Raw genomic sequence first — 13,900 nt, forward strand, 5'->3', positions numbered from 1 at the left:
TTAACTGCTTTATATATTTTGGACCCGCAATGCATGCTGAGACATCAGTTCATTAACATGACAGATTTGGCCTCTAAATCTTTGCCTCATCTTGGATCTGAATTAGTGAGGGTCTGAAAATGGCTATTTGAACCAGTGGATTATAAGGGTATTTCTAAACACTAGTTTCCTGGGTGTTCCTTGTTCAAATAAACATGACAAACATTGGGTTAAGCAAAATTAAACGTATATTTTAATTTTATGACTGCCCAGATCTTTCGACATACCAGTATTCAGTGTAATGCTCCAACAGGGGGATATAGAGCAAGAAGTATTTCCCAAATTTATTTGACCATGGAGCATTATTATTTTTCCTTAACACATCATCTTTTAGGATAGTGTTCTTTGAAAAACAAAGAAAAAATATCAAACTCTAAAATTCCACTGTAATCTGTAGAAAGTATCTTCAATAAAACCAAACATAATTGATGGACTCTGAAAAACAAACTGAGGGTTCTAGAGGGGAGGAGGGTGGGGGGATGGGTTAGCCTGGTGATGGGTATTAAAGAGGGCACATTCTGCATGGAGCACTGGGTGTTATGAACAAACAATGAATCATGGAACACTACACCAAAACAAATGATGTAATATATGGTGATTAACATAACAATAAAAAATTTAAAAAAAACCAAACATAATTCTTACTAATAAATGACCAAAATAAAATACCAAACCAATACCTCAAATCTTCAAAGTAGAGCTTTGTAAAAACAAACAACAAAAAACACCTGTTAAATAATTGTCCTATTAAAATATACTTAGCAAGTCAAGATTTAAAAGTTTAATTACTTTCATATATATATTCATTTTATATGCACATATCCTTTTGACTGGACTGGTGGCTAAAATAAAAAAAATTATAAAACCATTTTCAAGACTTTTTCATACATATTCCTTTTTATCCAGATCAGCAAAGAGGTTTTCATATGGAGCTGTTGACTGGAACATGAAAATAGCTCTTTCTACAGATCTGGTGCATATTTTAATGGTATCTGTGAAAATGAGATTCTGCCTCTCTATCACAGGCAAGCCAGTGACTGGAGGTAGTTTTCTCCCTTATCCCTGAGTGAATATATGCATTTTTAGAAACGATCTAAGAAAAACTGATTGAAGTGCAAAAATACATTGAATTGAAACTCACTGGCCCAAGCGTTAACTCCAGCAGACAGACGCAGGATGGCATATTTTTACTGAGTTAAAGGAAGGGCTTTACTCTCTCCTTCATGAGTGTTGGCAATGAAGTGGGCTCTGCTATGAAATGCCAATACTTGCTTTTATTTCCTGCCCTATTTCTTTCCCTTACAGAGTAGCTATTCACACAAAATTTCAGAGCTGATGAGTTCAGACATCATTGGGTAAGCAGGGAAATAAGGGTTTTATTAAATACTAGACAAAGAGTAGGGGCTTAGCAAGTGTTTTATAATCAATGCTGAGTTGTTATAAATGAATTGTTACTCTGGTAATTCCTTTCTTCTCTCTCTCAGCTCAGTGAAAATCTAACGATCATTCTTCATCTCGTGTTCATATCAGTGCCCTTGAGGGATATGGCGTGCTCCTTGTGGTGGCCGTGGTTCTACTAACTGACTCTCAGGGAAGGTGCCGAATGCCCCCTGATGGAGTATATATGAATTTCAAGGGACAGTGCTTCTATAAACTAGCTGAGAACAACTCATATAAAACAACTAATCTGGCCACTAAAAAGGAGGAATGGTCACATTGCTGGAGGCTTATTTGAATTCCTACCCTACTGCTCTGAGGAGTCTAATCTTGCTCAAATCTGCAGGGACCTCCCCACATCCAAACCCAGTGGGGTCTTTTGGTCCTTATCTTCATCCCCGTCTGTGCAGTATTTGATGTTGTTCACATTTCCTTCCTTCTAGGAAATTTCTCTTTTGGCTTCCCTAATACCAGCCTCTCCGGCTCTTTGCACCTTTCCAACTTCATTCTCAATTTCCTTCTCTGTGACTTATGTCTTTGAACACTTCTGAAGTGCTCTGTTCCCTAATGTGTCTTCATTTGGCCACTTCTCAGGTTTTAGCTATCCAGGTAACCTCCAGTTTATATCTATCTACTATATGTTGACAATTCAGAAATATATATGCCTGCACCTGACTTTTGCCTAGAAATCCACATTCAACAGATGAGATAGCATCGTCTGTGTATCTTCTCTGAACTTCAGTCCCCTCACCATTCCACAACTAATCAGTCAACAGCCCTACTAATTTCATCTCCTAAATAATGCTGATATCTACCCTATTTTTTGAAAGTTTTACTAAACTATAAGTGACATAGTAAAAGTTGCTTATGTTTAAAGTATACAATTTGGCAAGTTTTTAGATATGTATACATCCATGAGACCATCACCACAGTCAAAAAACTAAACATACCCATCACCCCAAAAGTCTTCTTATGCCTCTTTGTCATCCCTCCTTCCTGGGCCTCCCTCTGTAACCTCATTCTCCATAGCCTCTATCTGCTTTCTGTGACTATTGGTTCATTTGTGTTTTCTACATCCTTGACATAAATGTATTCTTTTATGTCTGCCTTCTTTGGCTAAGAATATTTATTTTGCTAGTCATCCATTTTATGTGCATTTTAATAGCTCATTATTTTTATTGCTAAATAGTATTCCATTGTGACAATATCCAACAATCTATTTATCTATTAACCCGTTAATAAATTAACCTGTTTTAGTTATTTTTTTGTTTTTTGGGTGTCACCAATAAAGACACTGTGGACATTCTGGTACAATTCTTTGTATGGATATACGCTTAATGTGTCTTGGGTGAATGCTTAGGAGTGGAATGGCTGCTTCATACAGTCCGTATATATTTAACCTGTTAAGAAACTGCTAACCTATTTCCCAATGTGGCTGTACATTTTCTATCCTCATCAGCAGAGTGTAAGAATTCCAGTTGCTCCACATTCTTTCCAGCCTTGAGTATGTTCAGTCTTTTTTTTTTTAAGGATTTTATTTATCTTTTGACAGAGAGAGAGAGAGAGACAGTGAGAGAGGGAACACAAATAAGGGGGAGTGGGAGACGGAGAAGCAGGCTTCCCGCTGAGCCCAATGTGGGGCTCGATCCCAGGACCCTGGGATCATGACCTGAGCTGAAGGCAGACACTTAATGACTAAGCCACCCAGGTGCCCCGTGTTCAGTCTTTTTAACTGTCGGCATTGTAATAACTGTATGGTGGTATCACCTTGTGGATTTATTTTGCATTTCCCTAGTGTCAAAGCCCGCTATAACTCTTATTTCAAGCCATCATTCATCTCCTGCCTGGACTGTTCTTGAACCTAATTTGTCACTCTGCTTTCAGTTTGATCTTCTGAAAATTTATCTTCCTCATTTCTCCTTTCTCTGATTATTTCTTTACAGCCCCCTTTGTGGGGTCTACCTTTACTATATCCCTTCAACACTGCTATTTGCTGCAGGGCTTTGGATCATCTCACTCTAGAAATGACTGCTTGGTTTTTCTCATCCCTATTCAGCCATAACTATTAATGGCATGATAATGATTCTAAACTGTCCATCTCTCCTACAGCTCTGCTAAACCTCAGGTACGTGCAACTGATTGCCTGCCAATTACACAGCTTGCCTAGGCTGCTAAAGATGTTAAGAGTGCTTTTAATACAATATGTCCAAAATAGAACTCAGCATCTTTTCTAGAAAACCTATTCTTTTTTATATTCAGTACCATATGACTTCACTAAAATATTTTTGTTATTTAAGGGAAAAAAAGGAATTATTCTTGACATCCCTTTTTAAAACATTTATCTTCCACATTGAATATATCACAAAGCTCCTTGATTGTAAAATGCTTAATATCTTTCAATTCTACTCTTTCCTCTCCATTCTCAGGGTTTCCTTCTCCTCACTCTTCACTTGGTTTACTGCAGACTGCAGTAGCCCCTGAAACTGTCATAAATCTACCCTCCAAAGTTTTCTAAGGAAACTTTACTAAAGCACAAGTCTGATGGTGTCACATCCTCGATTAAAACTTAGTAGTTCCCTATAGATTTCAGGATAAAGTTGAAGCTCATTAGCTTAGTTCACAAGGCCTTTTATGAACTGGTTCTGTTATCTCTCTAGCCTCATCTGATACTTTTTTGCCAACATTCATCCTGTTAGGCTATGGATTTACTTGTAGTAACTGTAGGGGCCAAGGGCAGGCTACCCCAAGATGGACCACTCTGACATGAGGGTTAGTTTGAGTCAAAAAGCAATCAAAACCATTTGCAATGATGTGGATGGAGCTAGAGAGGATTAGGCTTAAGCTAAATGAGTCAGTCAGAGAAAGACAGATACCATATGATTTCACTTATACATTCAATTCAAGAAACAAATGAACATGGGGGGGCGGGGAAAAAGGTAAACCAAGAAACAGACTCTTAACTACAGAGGACAATCTGATGGTTACTGGAGGGGAGATGGGGGTGGGGAGGTGTTAAATAGGTAATGGTTATCAAGGAGAGCACTTGCTGTGATGAGCACTGGGTATTGATGTGATGAATCACTGAGTTCTACACCTGAAACACATATTGCACTGTATGTTAACTAGCTGGAATTTAAATAAAAACTTGGAGGGGGGGAAAAAAAAGCCATCAAAACCCAGTAGATTCTGGAAGAGCCCTTTACCTCCCCCACCAATGCCTAAAAAGAATTTAGGTAGAGGACCTGCCCCAGGAAGAGCACTATCACCAGAGATAACTACATTATACGGGAACAATGGTAGACAGGGAGAAACTTAGCAAAGTTTGATTAAAGTCCCCTTTGTCCATTGAGTGGTTCAACCAACATTTATTTACCAAACATTTACCCTTTTTGTTGTTATTTTTATCTTCCTATAAACTGCATTCTTCCCTTTGAAGTCCCAGACCCCTACCCTCTTCTTAGTTCAGAAAGACCTGCGTACCTGATTTTGCCTATCTTCGGAATTCCCATGTGTGTGTGGATTCCCTGCCTGTACAAAATTAAATTTGATTTTGTCCTGGTCATCTGTCTCATGTCAATTTGATTCTGAATCAGGCTAGAAGGACCCAGAAAAGGACAGGAAATTCTCACTCCTCAGCATGAACTAAGGCATTTCCCAAAGTGTGTTCAGCAGGAATGGAGAGATTTTGGAGATTGTAGAGTTTGGGAAATGTTGGGTCAAATGGAGTTAAACATTCTTCTTCACTACTCTGCAGAGCCTCTCCCTCTCCCGTGCAAATGTGCCTCCCTTATGTGGGAACGATGTATAAGGTCGCACTGCAACTTATATAAGCGCTAACCAGTTTTTGTTCAAACAGAAGAGTTTCTCCAGGCCTCCACATTCCAAGGATGAGCACCTGGAAAATGATGAACGATGATGGATAATGCTCTCTGAGGCCTCCCGGCTTTCACACTACTCTCACCTCCCTGAAATGTCCAAAGGCACTGCCCATCCAGTGAAATCCTCAACTCCTGCTTGTGCCTCAAGGAGCTGACCTCTTGGTGTGACTTCAACATTTCTCTCCTGTGATTCCTAGCCTACTGTACCTATCTTGATGCAGCTATCCGCTTTCTATCCTCTCATCATTGATTTGTTTACTTGTCTATCTCCCCAGTAGACCGCCCGTTCCTTGAAGGCAAGGACTTGTCACAGACCTCACTCAGGTCTGGCACAATAGTTAGTGGGTGCTTGCCAGATACTTGTTAAATGCAGGAAGTGAAGGATGGTGAAAGTCAAACTGAAATTCTCATGAAATGTCACACTGGCATGGTCAAAATTAATTAGGCTTTAATTTTATAAACAGAAGCATCAAATTTCATTTGCAGATATTGGTAGTACTATAGTGCACAGAATTAGGGGAATTATACTGAGATAACAGTAGCAGCACACTAAGAGCTAACATATTTGGATTTCTGCCTTGGTTGTGAGAGCTTACATACATACGTCTTTGACCACGTGTGAGTCTGAGCCCATGTTTCCCTTTCTCTAACACCAGAACAAAATACCTCCTTATCTCAGCAAATGAAAAAATGTTTGTGAGTATATTTTTAAAGAGTTCCTGGACTATAAAAATGTTACATTATTATTATTCAATTCCTTACTTGCATACATACAAATGTCTGGCATTTTTAAAAAGCAAAGACCTGGTCACTGTGTTCTATCACCCCTATAAATTCGACGAGTGGGCCACTATAATTACAACATCTTGGTAAAACACGATGAGAAAAAAAGCACACAACCTTTTCAAACCTAGTACAGGATGTAATTTTACAAGTTGTAAGACAGTTTTATGCTTTCAAATTAAGCTCTCAGTTTCCAAAGAAAATGACAGAGAACCATTTGGCTCTTCAATCAGTCATGTGTAACCCAAGTCACCTATAATCTAAGCCAAAGAAATGACTGGATCCATTTTTCACAGAATTTGTGAGTCCCTAAAATCAGAGACACAGGGTCCTCCTCATGATTAGGTACACAGGAGTGTTGGATAGCATGATTAAGGCTCACAGTGCATTATTACTATAGAAACTCACCTTGTTTCTGAATTCTTGACAGGGTGAAGGATTTCCATTTCCCATCATTATGGTTTTGATTGCTGACAACAGAAGCCATTCCTGAACCCAGATCATAGCTGACTTTTACATGCCCATCAGTGAGCTCTACACTCATGAAATCTTTCTATTAATAGAGTAAAAATACACCAGTGATTCAATACACAGAGAAATAGGAGTATTCACTTTTTTGTGTGGGGTTTATAATACGGCCTTATGGCTAAGTTACTGAATGTGTTGATCTGTAAATGATATCCATTTTAGAAGTAGAATTGGTGTTACTACTTTGTGAATGTTTGTGGGTGTGACATTATGGTGTAAATGGTCACAACCAAATTACTAGGACATATCTTTTATGACAGGAGAATAAAGGAGGTTCCTTTGAAAACATATTAAGCCAACTAAAAGATATGTTCCCTGGAAGAATTTACTAAGAAATATTAGCCTGGAAAAAATAATGAGGACATTTAGAACCATCTTTCAACTTAGGTCTTTAGAAGACTAAGGGAGCAGTTTTGCTGCTGCATGATTCCATATTGGAGGAATCTTTACTGGGTGCTTCTAATAAAGGATTATATGGGGAGCTGCATTGAAAATAAATAATAATTGCATCTGTAATTGAATTTATCAATGAAAATATATAAAGTACTATCTGTATCACCTACTCTTGGTTATCACACAGCATCCTGGAATCCTTTGAATAATAATTGATAATTTAACAATAACTGATAATTGTATTGGAATCCTACAGAAAAGAGGCAAACATTTTTAATCATGGAAGATCAGCCATGTATGTCTTTACCAGGTCTCGTGTGGCAAGGTACATCAGGAGAGCACTTGAAGAAAATGTCCTGAACTTGAACATGACAGTTGAGATGTTGGGGTACCAGCGAATGGGGCGGCTGACCAATGCGTACCCTTCTCCATCAAACTGAATAGTCCCTTCACTATCTTCTACCTGAGGACTGAAGAGAGACATTTCACATGAACCAATGTCTGTTTTGTCCATCAGTATTCAATACATCAAATTGTCTCCTGAGATTAGATTGTGAGCTGTTATAGGACAGGAACCATCCCAAATAGATCTTCCATCCTTCCATTTTTCTCCATCTCCACTGCCATCATTCTAGACCAAGCAGCAATCACTTCTTACCTGGACTTTATTTGGTGTTCAGTAATTAAGTCACTGATGTTTTAAATGCTTTATGTTCTCTTGAAATACTTGGTGGATAGTTATATTGGTATTTAACTGTGTCTTAGTGGTGTGAAGAGGTGGGGTTTTGGATGGACTGATAATGTCTTATTACATTTCTCATATGCATAAGATAATGGGGGGGTTTGGGTACAATGAGTGAAGGTGGTCAAAAGATACATACTTAGAGTTATAAGAAAAAATAAAAACACACATGATGGAATAAAGGTCTCTACTCTCTGAATAGTTGCTCTCCAATAGATTTTTCTGGGACAAATTAGATTAAGACAATAAAGGATGCCTCTATTTATCTCAGTGGTTATCTGTTGTTCTTTAATAGATTGCAAGCTCTATGAGACCAACTAGAGATTATCGGTCAGGCTCTATGTCAGGCACAAACTTGGCACCTAGTGTGGCACATGGCCCAGAGTAGAATATGGCATATGTCAAATGAAGGAGATTTTAGTATAGCAGATTACCCCACAGAGACTATATGTTCAATCAATGTTGGTTGAATAATTAAGAAATATTTAAGATAAACCTTGTAAAAATAACATTTAAGAACATTTCTTTTTCAAATGCAGTTTTCTATCATCTATCAATCAATCTACCTAATGATGTTATTACAGAGTAAGTCTCAAATTGTGGAGACTTTTTAAAACTTTAAAGATCTGCATGTTAGCATATATTTGAATCTCTGAAATTGGAGTGTTGTATTAACTTGAGGGTAGAGAGGAGATATGGAGAAACATTATAGTAATGTCATTGTAAAATAATAAGAGCCTAGAATATCATTTGCATGAAATCTTGGCTAAATGAGAAAAATGATAGTGTACGAACATTAACAGGCTCATGAAGGAAGAACTGTTCCACATTTTAGACAAGTTGGCTTTCTCTATGTTCCTGGATCAGAAATAAAACTGAAGACAAAAAGAAAAGAAGGGAAGAGTCTTATTCTGTGTCTTGCATGGTCAGATCCTTGTAATTTTAAGTTATATCTAATTTGGAGTAAGATCAGATGATGTCATAATTTTTTTTTCTAATGTAAACTTAAAAGATACTTTTCAGTATTCCTGCAAAGTGCTAACGGAAAGTTTAAGGAACTAAATCAGACTATTAACTGTATAATTGATAGTGAATAAATTGGCTATGATTTGGCCTTTCTTCATCATTATGACAAACTCATTAATTTCCGGATCACTGCATTAGAGAGAAGAGAATGTTGTGTGCAGTCTACTAAGGAGAAGTCCCTTGTAGTTCTCAAATACTAGAATTTTGCATTTTATGCCGTCACACTATCATTGATGACTCTAGAAAGGGTTGTGGGAGTCACTGTTGACAGTTTTCTGGATGTTTTAACACAATGCACTGTTATTTATAATTTAAACAGACAAACACACACAAAATCTCACTACAGAGAACAAGTGTTGGAATAAAAAACATCACTTTTTTTTTTTTGTATAAGAACTCTGGGATATTTATAACCTGATGTCTTTGTGTCCTTAATCCATTGATTCCTTCAAGGTGAATGAAAGAAATAGCCAAATCGATGGCAGGTACCCTGGAGTCTGATGTGGAATCTCACTGAGATCCTGCAGCAAGTCACCTAACCCTCAGGGTGTTACCTTGAGATAAAAGGGTTAGATCAGTGAATGATTTCTATGGCCTATTCATATTCCAGCCCTTTGGAAAATTCTTGTATTCAAGCAAAAGGCAAATCTGCAGGGAAGGGTTTTGTGCCGAGAACAGCTAAACACACAGATGTAGATCAGCCTACCCCCCTTAACTCATTGGCCAAACCCAGGTAAGTCTGGTTTTAACTTGGTGAGTTTGAGATAGGGAAAAAAAATGAGTCCTTCCAGGCGTAGTCTATAATATCTCAACGTCTAACATTAGAGTGTTCTTATTCATGTTTGAGTACATTTACCAGGAAAAGTAACTATTTTTTTTTTTTTTTATAATTAACATTTGCTAAGCTTCTTAACTTGCCTCTTGTTTCTCTTTTGAAACTTGATGTCTGGTCAAGTTATTAAGGATTAATTATGTTATTTGGAACAGCCGTGTTCTTCCACATGTCACTTGTTAACTATAGAACTAGATGTATATTGGGGTTTATTTAGTATATTAACATTTCATCATTGTTTCAGTGTTGAGTAAATACATTAAACTTGTGGCAGTTTTTTTCTATTTTAATTTTAATGTGAGTTTTAGAAGTTTAAGAAAAATAAGATATAGTTCTTTTCTTATAGTCCTGGCAGATAACTCTTTTTAAAGCATAACAACAATTATATCCTTTTTTCCTGATTACTGAATAAATTACTGAATAAATTCTAAGATCAATATCATGTTCTTAGTCTATGTCCTATAGCCTCATCTTTTACATCTCCCACATATAATCATTTCTGCTCTTACACTGGAACGATGGGTCTTTATGTTAAAATGTGATATGTAGTCTCTTGAATACAACCTAACAAACACCAGGAGTTCTGTAAAAATTATTCCTACACATACACACCAAGGTTTATGGGAAAATAGGGTTGGTGCAGGTCACTCAAAACTTATGCAACTTTATAGTCAGGGCACTCACAGAAACAATCACAATCTTGATCAAAATATTAGCATAATTCAAAAAGGTATGCTATAAAATTTAAATTGAAGAATTCTTTCAGTAAATATAAAACTTTACCTTCAAGGGTATAGGTAAAAGTAACTTGATGGCAAGGAGCTTAAGGAAGGGTTGACAGTGCTGAGTGATAGAGGTGGTAAAAGTGCACAATGATTGGGCGGGAACTGAGCGATGAACTTCTAAGACAGAGTGCTTGGCCAAACCAAGGGCAAGTTCATGGATGAAGAGGCACTGTGTGTAGGCTTGAGCTTGGTAAACTCAGCTATGCTGGTAGACTTTACATTCAGCTGCCTTTACTTAGTGGTGCAAAATCTTTACACACTGGGAAGAACTGTGTAGGAACCTACCTGACTTTGGCACCTACTGACATCATTGTCCCCTTTGCCAATTCTGCCTGAGCGAATTCACGCTTATGAAGCAGAACAGATTTTACTTGTCCCTTCCTAAAAACACTCTGGCCTTCCAGCCTTCCTACCTTTGCCCTCACTGGTCCCTGGGACTAGAATGCTCTTCACCTTCGTTTGCCAGCTCCCCTCTGGAATCTGACTCCACGGCAAGGCCCACCCCAGATACTACCTCCTCTATGAAGCAGATCTAACCCTCTGTGAATAATCATACTATACTCTGAGCGTGTCTTTTTTAAAGGGATTTTTTTATTATTCCTTGCATTTTGATTATTTTAGGGTTTGTCTTTTCCTCCCTTCCTGGCTGTGAATTACTTGATGGCTAGCCCTGGACTATATTCATCTCCATATAAGGAAGTTCTACGTGTGAATCTCTGGCACCTTAAAAACATCCTATAAATGTATGTGTGTGTGTGTGTGTGTGTGTGTATACACACACACATATATACTATTATATTAATTCATATAATACTTTAGATACTAAGGTACAAGATCTTTGCAGAATTTATAAATAGCATGTTATAGTCCTAACACATTATATGCACTGCTGAATGGACATTTAAATCCTTAGATGTTTTGTTGATGATAGGCTTTTGAAAATCCTTTTTATAAATTTACTAAATAAATGTTCAGGGAAAAGTTGGCATTAATTTATGAGTAAAGGAATATTAACGTGAACTTCATTGTCCTTGTCGTATTGAAAACATTTTACAGAAAACATTCCGTAGTAGATTTTGTTGAAGAGTATTCACCAAACCAATCTAAACTGTGAATGGGTTAGGCTTTTAAACTCTCTTCAATGCTGCATTGACAAGTCCATGATGACAGAAATAAAGAGTTGTAAGTTAAACTGGAAGTAAAGCGCACTCTGCTACACTGATGGGAATTCGGGGCCCTGGCAACGTGCATGTGCTCTTTAAAATTGGAAATAAAAAATATGAACCACATAGCACCTAATGATTTGGAGTTGCTATGTGTGTATATTAAGCATCTAGGTATTTAATTTAAATTTTATAGTTTTAATAGGCTCAGTTGATTAGCTGGGCTCAAGTTTCTTATGTTGAGAAATCCTGCCCTTCTAGCTAATTGTTTTATATCCTCTCTTCTGGTTTGTATAAGAATATTTATTCTCTACATATGCTTTGTCTGCTTGTTAAATATTTTTAGATTCCTACACTCTAACCTCTATGTAGTAATTGATGATGTGCGTTATGGCACTTTCTCCTGGCCTATCTTGGCCCCTTCTTATCCTTCTCCACTTAAGCAGAATCTTCAAGTCCAATGGGTCTCCACTTGAAACACTGCTGGGACTGTATGTGTCATGTGGAAAATCCTGTCAGAGATAACACTTGTACTAGCATTCTATATTTTGTTATAAACCTAAGTGGAGTGAGTCCAGGCTCTGTGACACCTGAAGCTTAATCAGTTCAGGGAAAACTCTTTTTAAGAAAAAAAAAAAAAGAAATTATGATGAGAGCAGAGCTACAGACATGAAAAACCTCCTAGTTCTGGACATGGAGGGAAGTTGGAGTGGAAAGAGATAGTAGTCTCAACTGATTGAGGAGAAAATACCTTTCCTTGCAGATTTTACAAATACATTCAAAGTACTGCCAGGGCACCTCCCAGAGCTTTGGAAAGTACTCGTACAAATGGGTGAAAGAATTTGAACTTTTATCATGAAAAATCACCCCCTGACATAATCCCATCCAACCTGCTCCATATCATCCACACAATAATCGAATATTGTGCAACAAAATTAAAGTTTTTGTGAGGCACAGGCCAGACCTTAGGGGAGTCCTCATTTCAACTCACCTGACAGTACATCCTTTGCAGTCACCTTCTTTTTCTCGGAAATTCCACAACCCTATAGGTTTGCTGTCAAAGTAGGTTTCTCCCATACAGCCCGTGAATGTAATCACGCGCACAGCATCAGCCTTCTGCAGAGAGAAACATAGTATTTGTTAGAATTTAGAATTTCACAAGAAGTCTTAGAACACCCAGGAGAGTTACTAGCAGTGAGATCTGGAGTAGTTATTATCCGCTCTTTCTGATACTCTTGGTTTGCACCTATTCATCTTTTAACCATATTATATCCTCACAGATCCTGGTTATTTATGTGCTACACCAGTTTATCACCATTAGTAAATGAACACTTCCTAGCTTCTGACTTTAGGTGAGCTGCTTATTCACTTTGAGATTCTATTTCCTTGTCTCTGGGTTGGGATTGTTAGAGTTAAATTGGGTAATTTATTTATGGTACCACAGTCAGTGCCTGGCACAGAGGAGGTATTTAATTAATGTTAGTGTTCATACGCCACTGAAGAGACATCTCTCCAAAGATCTTGAGAAGGGTTGCATACTGACTACACAGAGGGAAAAAAGCTTACATATAGATTACTTAATGATAGCGCTGTCCCCAATTTTTCATTTCCTCTTATACCCCCAAGCCGGTTTCCAACACAGGAGAATGAAGGGAAACAGTGAATTTGTAAGAGAAGGGACCATATTGTGATTGTCTGCTGGTATACACAGCACAGGGCCTATTAGGGATCAATAAATATTTGTTGAATGACAACCCTGGTGTCATTTTCACAGGGAAAGGTCTTAAGCTTGATATATAACACAATCATGAACGAGGGGAATGACCTGGTCCACTCTAGAGAAACTTGCTGTAATTTAAACAACTATTTCTTTTGGCACTGACACATTATAGATAAATTCTATATTCTGGTACCTGTAACTTTAGAAACACTTTGCCAAAGGCTTCCCCACAATTATCTGAGTAATCCGGGGTTAAAAAAAATGACTTGACATGTTGGGTTCTAGAACAAATGTAGGAAGATGATCCCTGAATAGCTAAATGTTTGTAGTTACAATTTAAACTCAACATGTGCTTCTTTCTATTGCTGTGTTCAAGGGGAGCACTGCCTTGTAGGAAGAATGTGTATCACAGCCACTGACATTTATAAGTCAGCACGGCCCTTGGAGTTCTCCGTTATCAGTTGGAGTCTCTCTTAATTTTCTGGAGGTTGATTATCCTACGTGTGGATTCTACTGCCTTTTTGCTTTTCCTTCTTGCATCCTAAAAACTAGCCTAGGGATATTTTCCTGCACC

General features: G+C 37.7%; 1 protein-coding gene across 8 annotated transcripts in view; it reads right to left on the reverse strand.

The window, feature by feature from the left end:
* The window catches only part of LAMA2 (laminin subunit alpha 2), a 615,089-nt gene that overhangs the window by 52,732 nt on the left and 548,457 nt on the right, over positions 1-13,900 (reverse strand). For all 8 annotated transcript variants that reach the window (XM_027602582.2, XM_027602583.2, XM_027602581.2 and 5 more), the window contains 3 exons: positions 12,598-12,722; positions 7,366-7,528; positions 6,546-6,690 (listed from right to left, as the gene is read on the reverse strand). In XM_027602582.2, coding sequence (XP_027458383.1) covers positions 6,546-6,690; positions 7,366-7,528; positions 12,598-12,722 — 433 coding nt within the window. The remainder of the gene's footprint in view (positions 1-6,545; positions 6,691-7,365; positions 7,529-12,597; positions 12,723-13,900) is intronic.

Source organism: Zalophus californianus, chromosome 7, assembly GCF_009762305.2.
Source record: "Zalophus californianus isolate mZalCal1 chromosome 7, mZalCal1.pri.v2, whole genome shotgun sequence".
Taxonomy (NCBI): Eukaryota; Metazoa; Chordata; class Mammalia; order Carnivora; family Otariidae; genus Zalophus; species Zalophus californianus.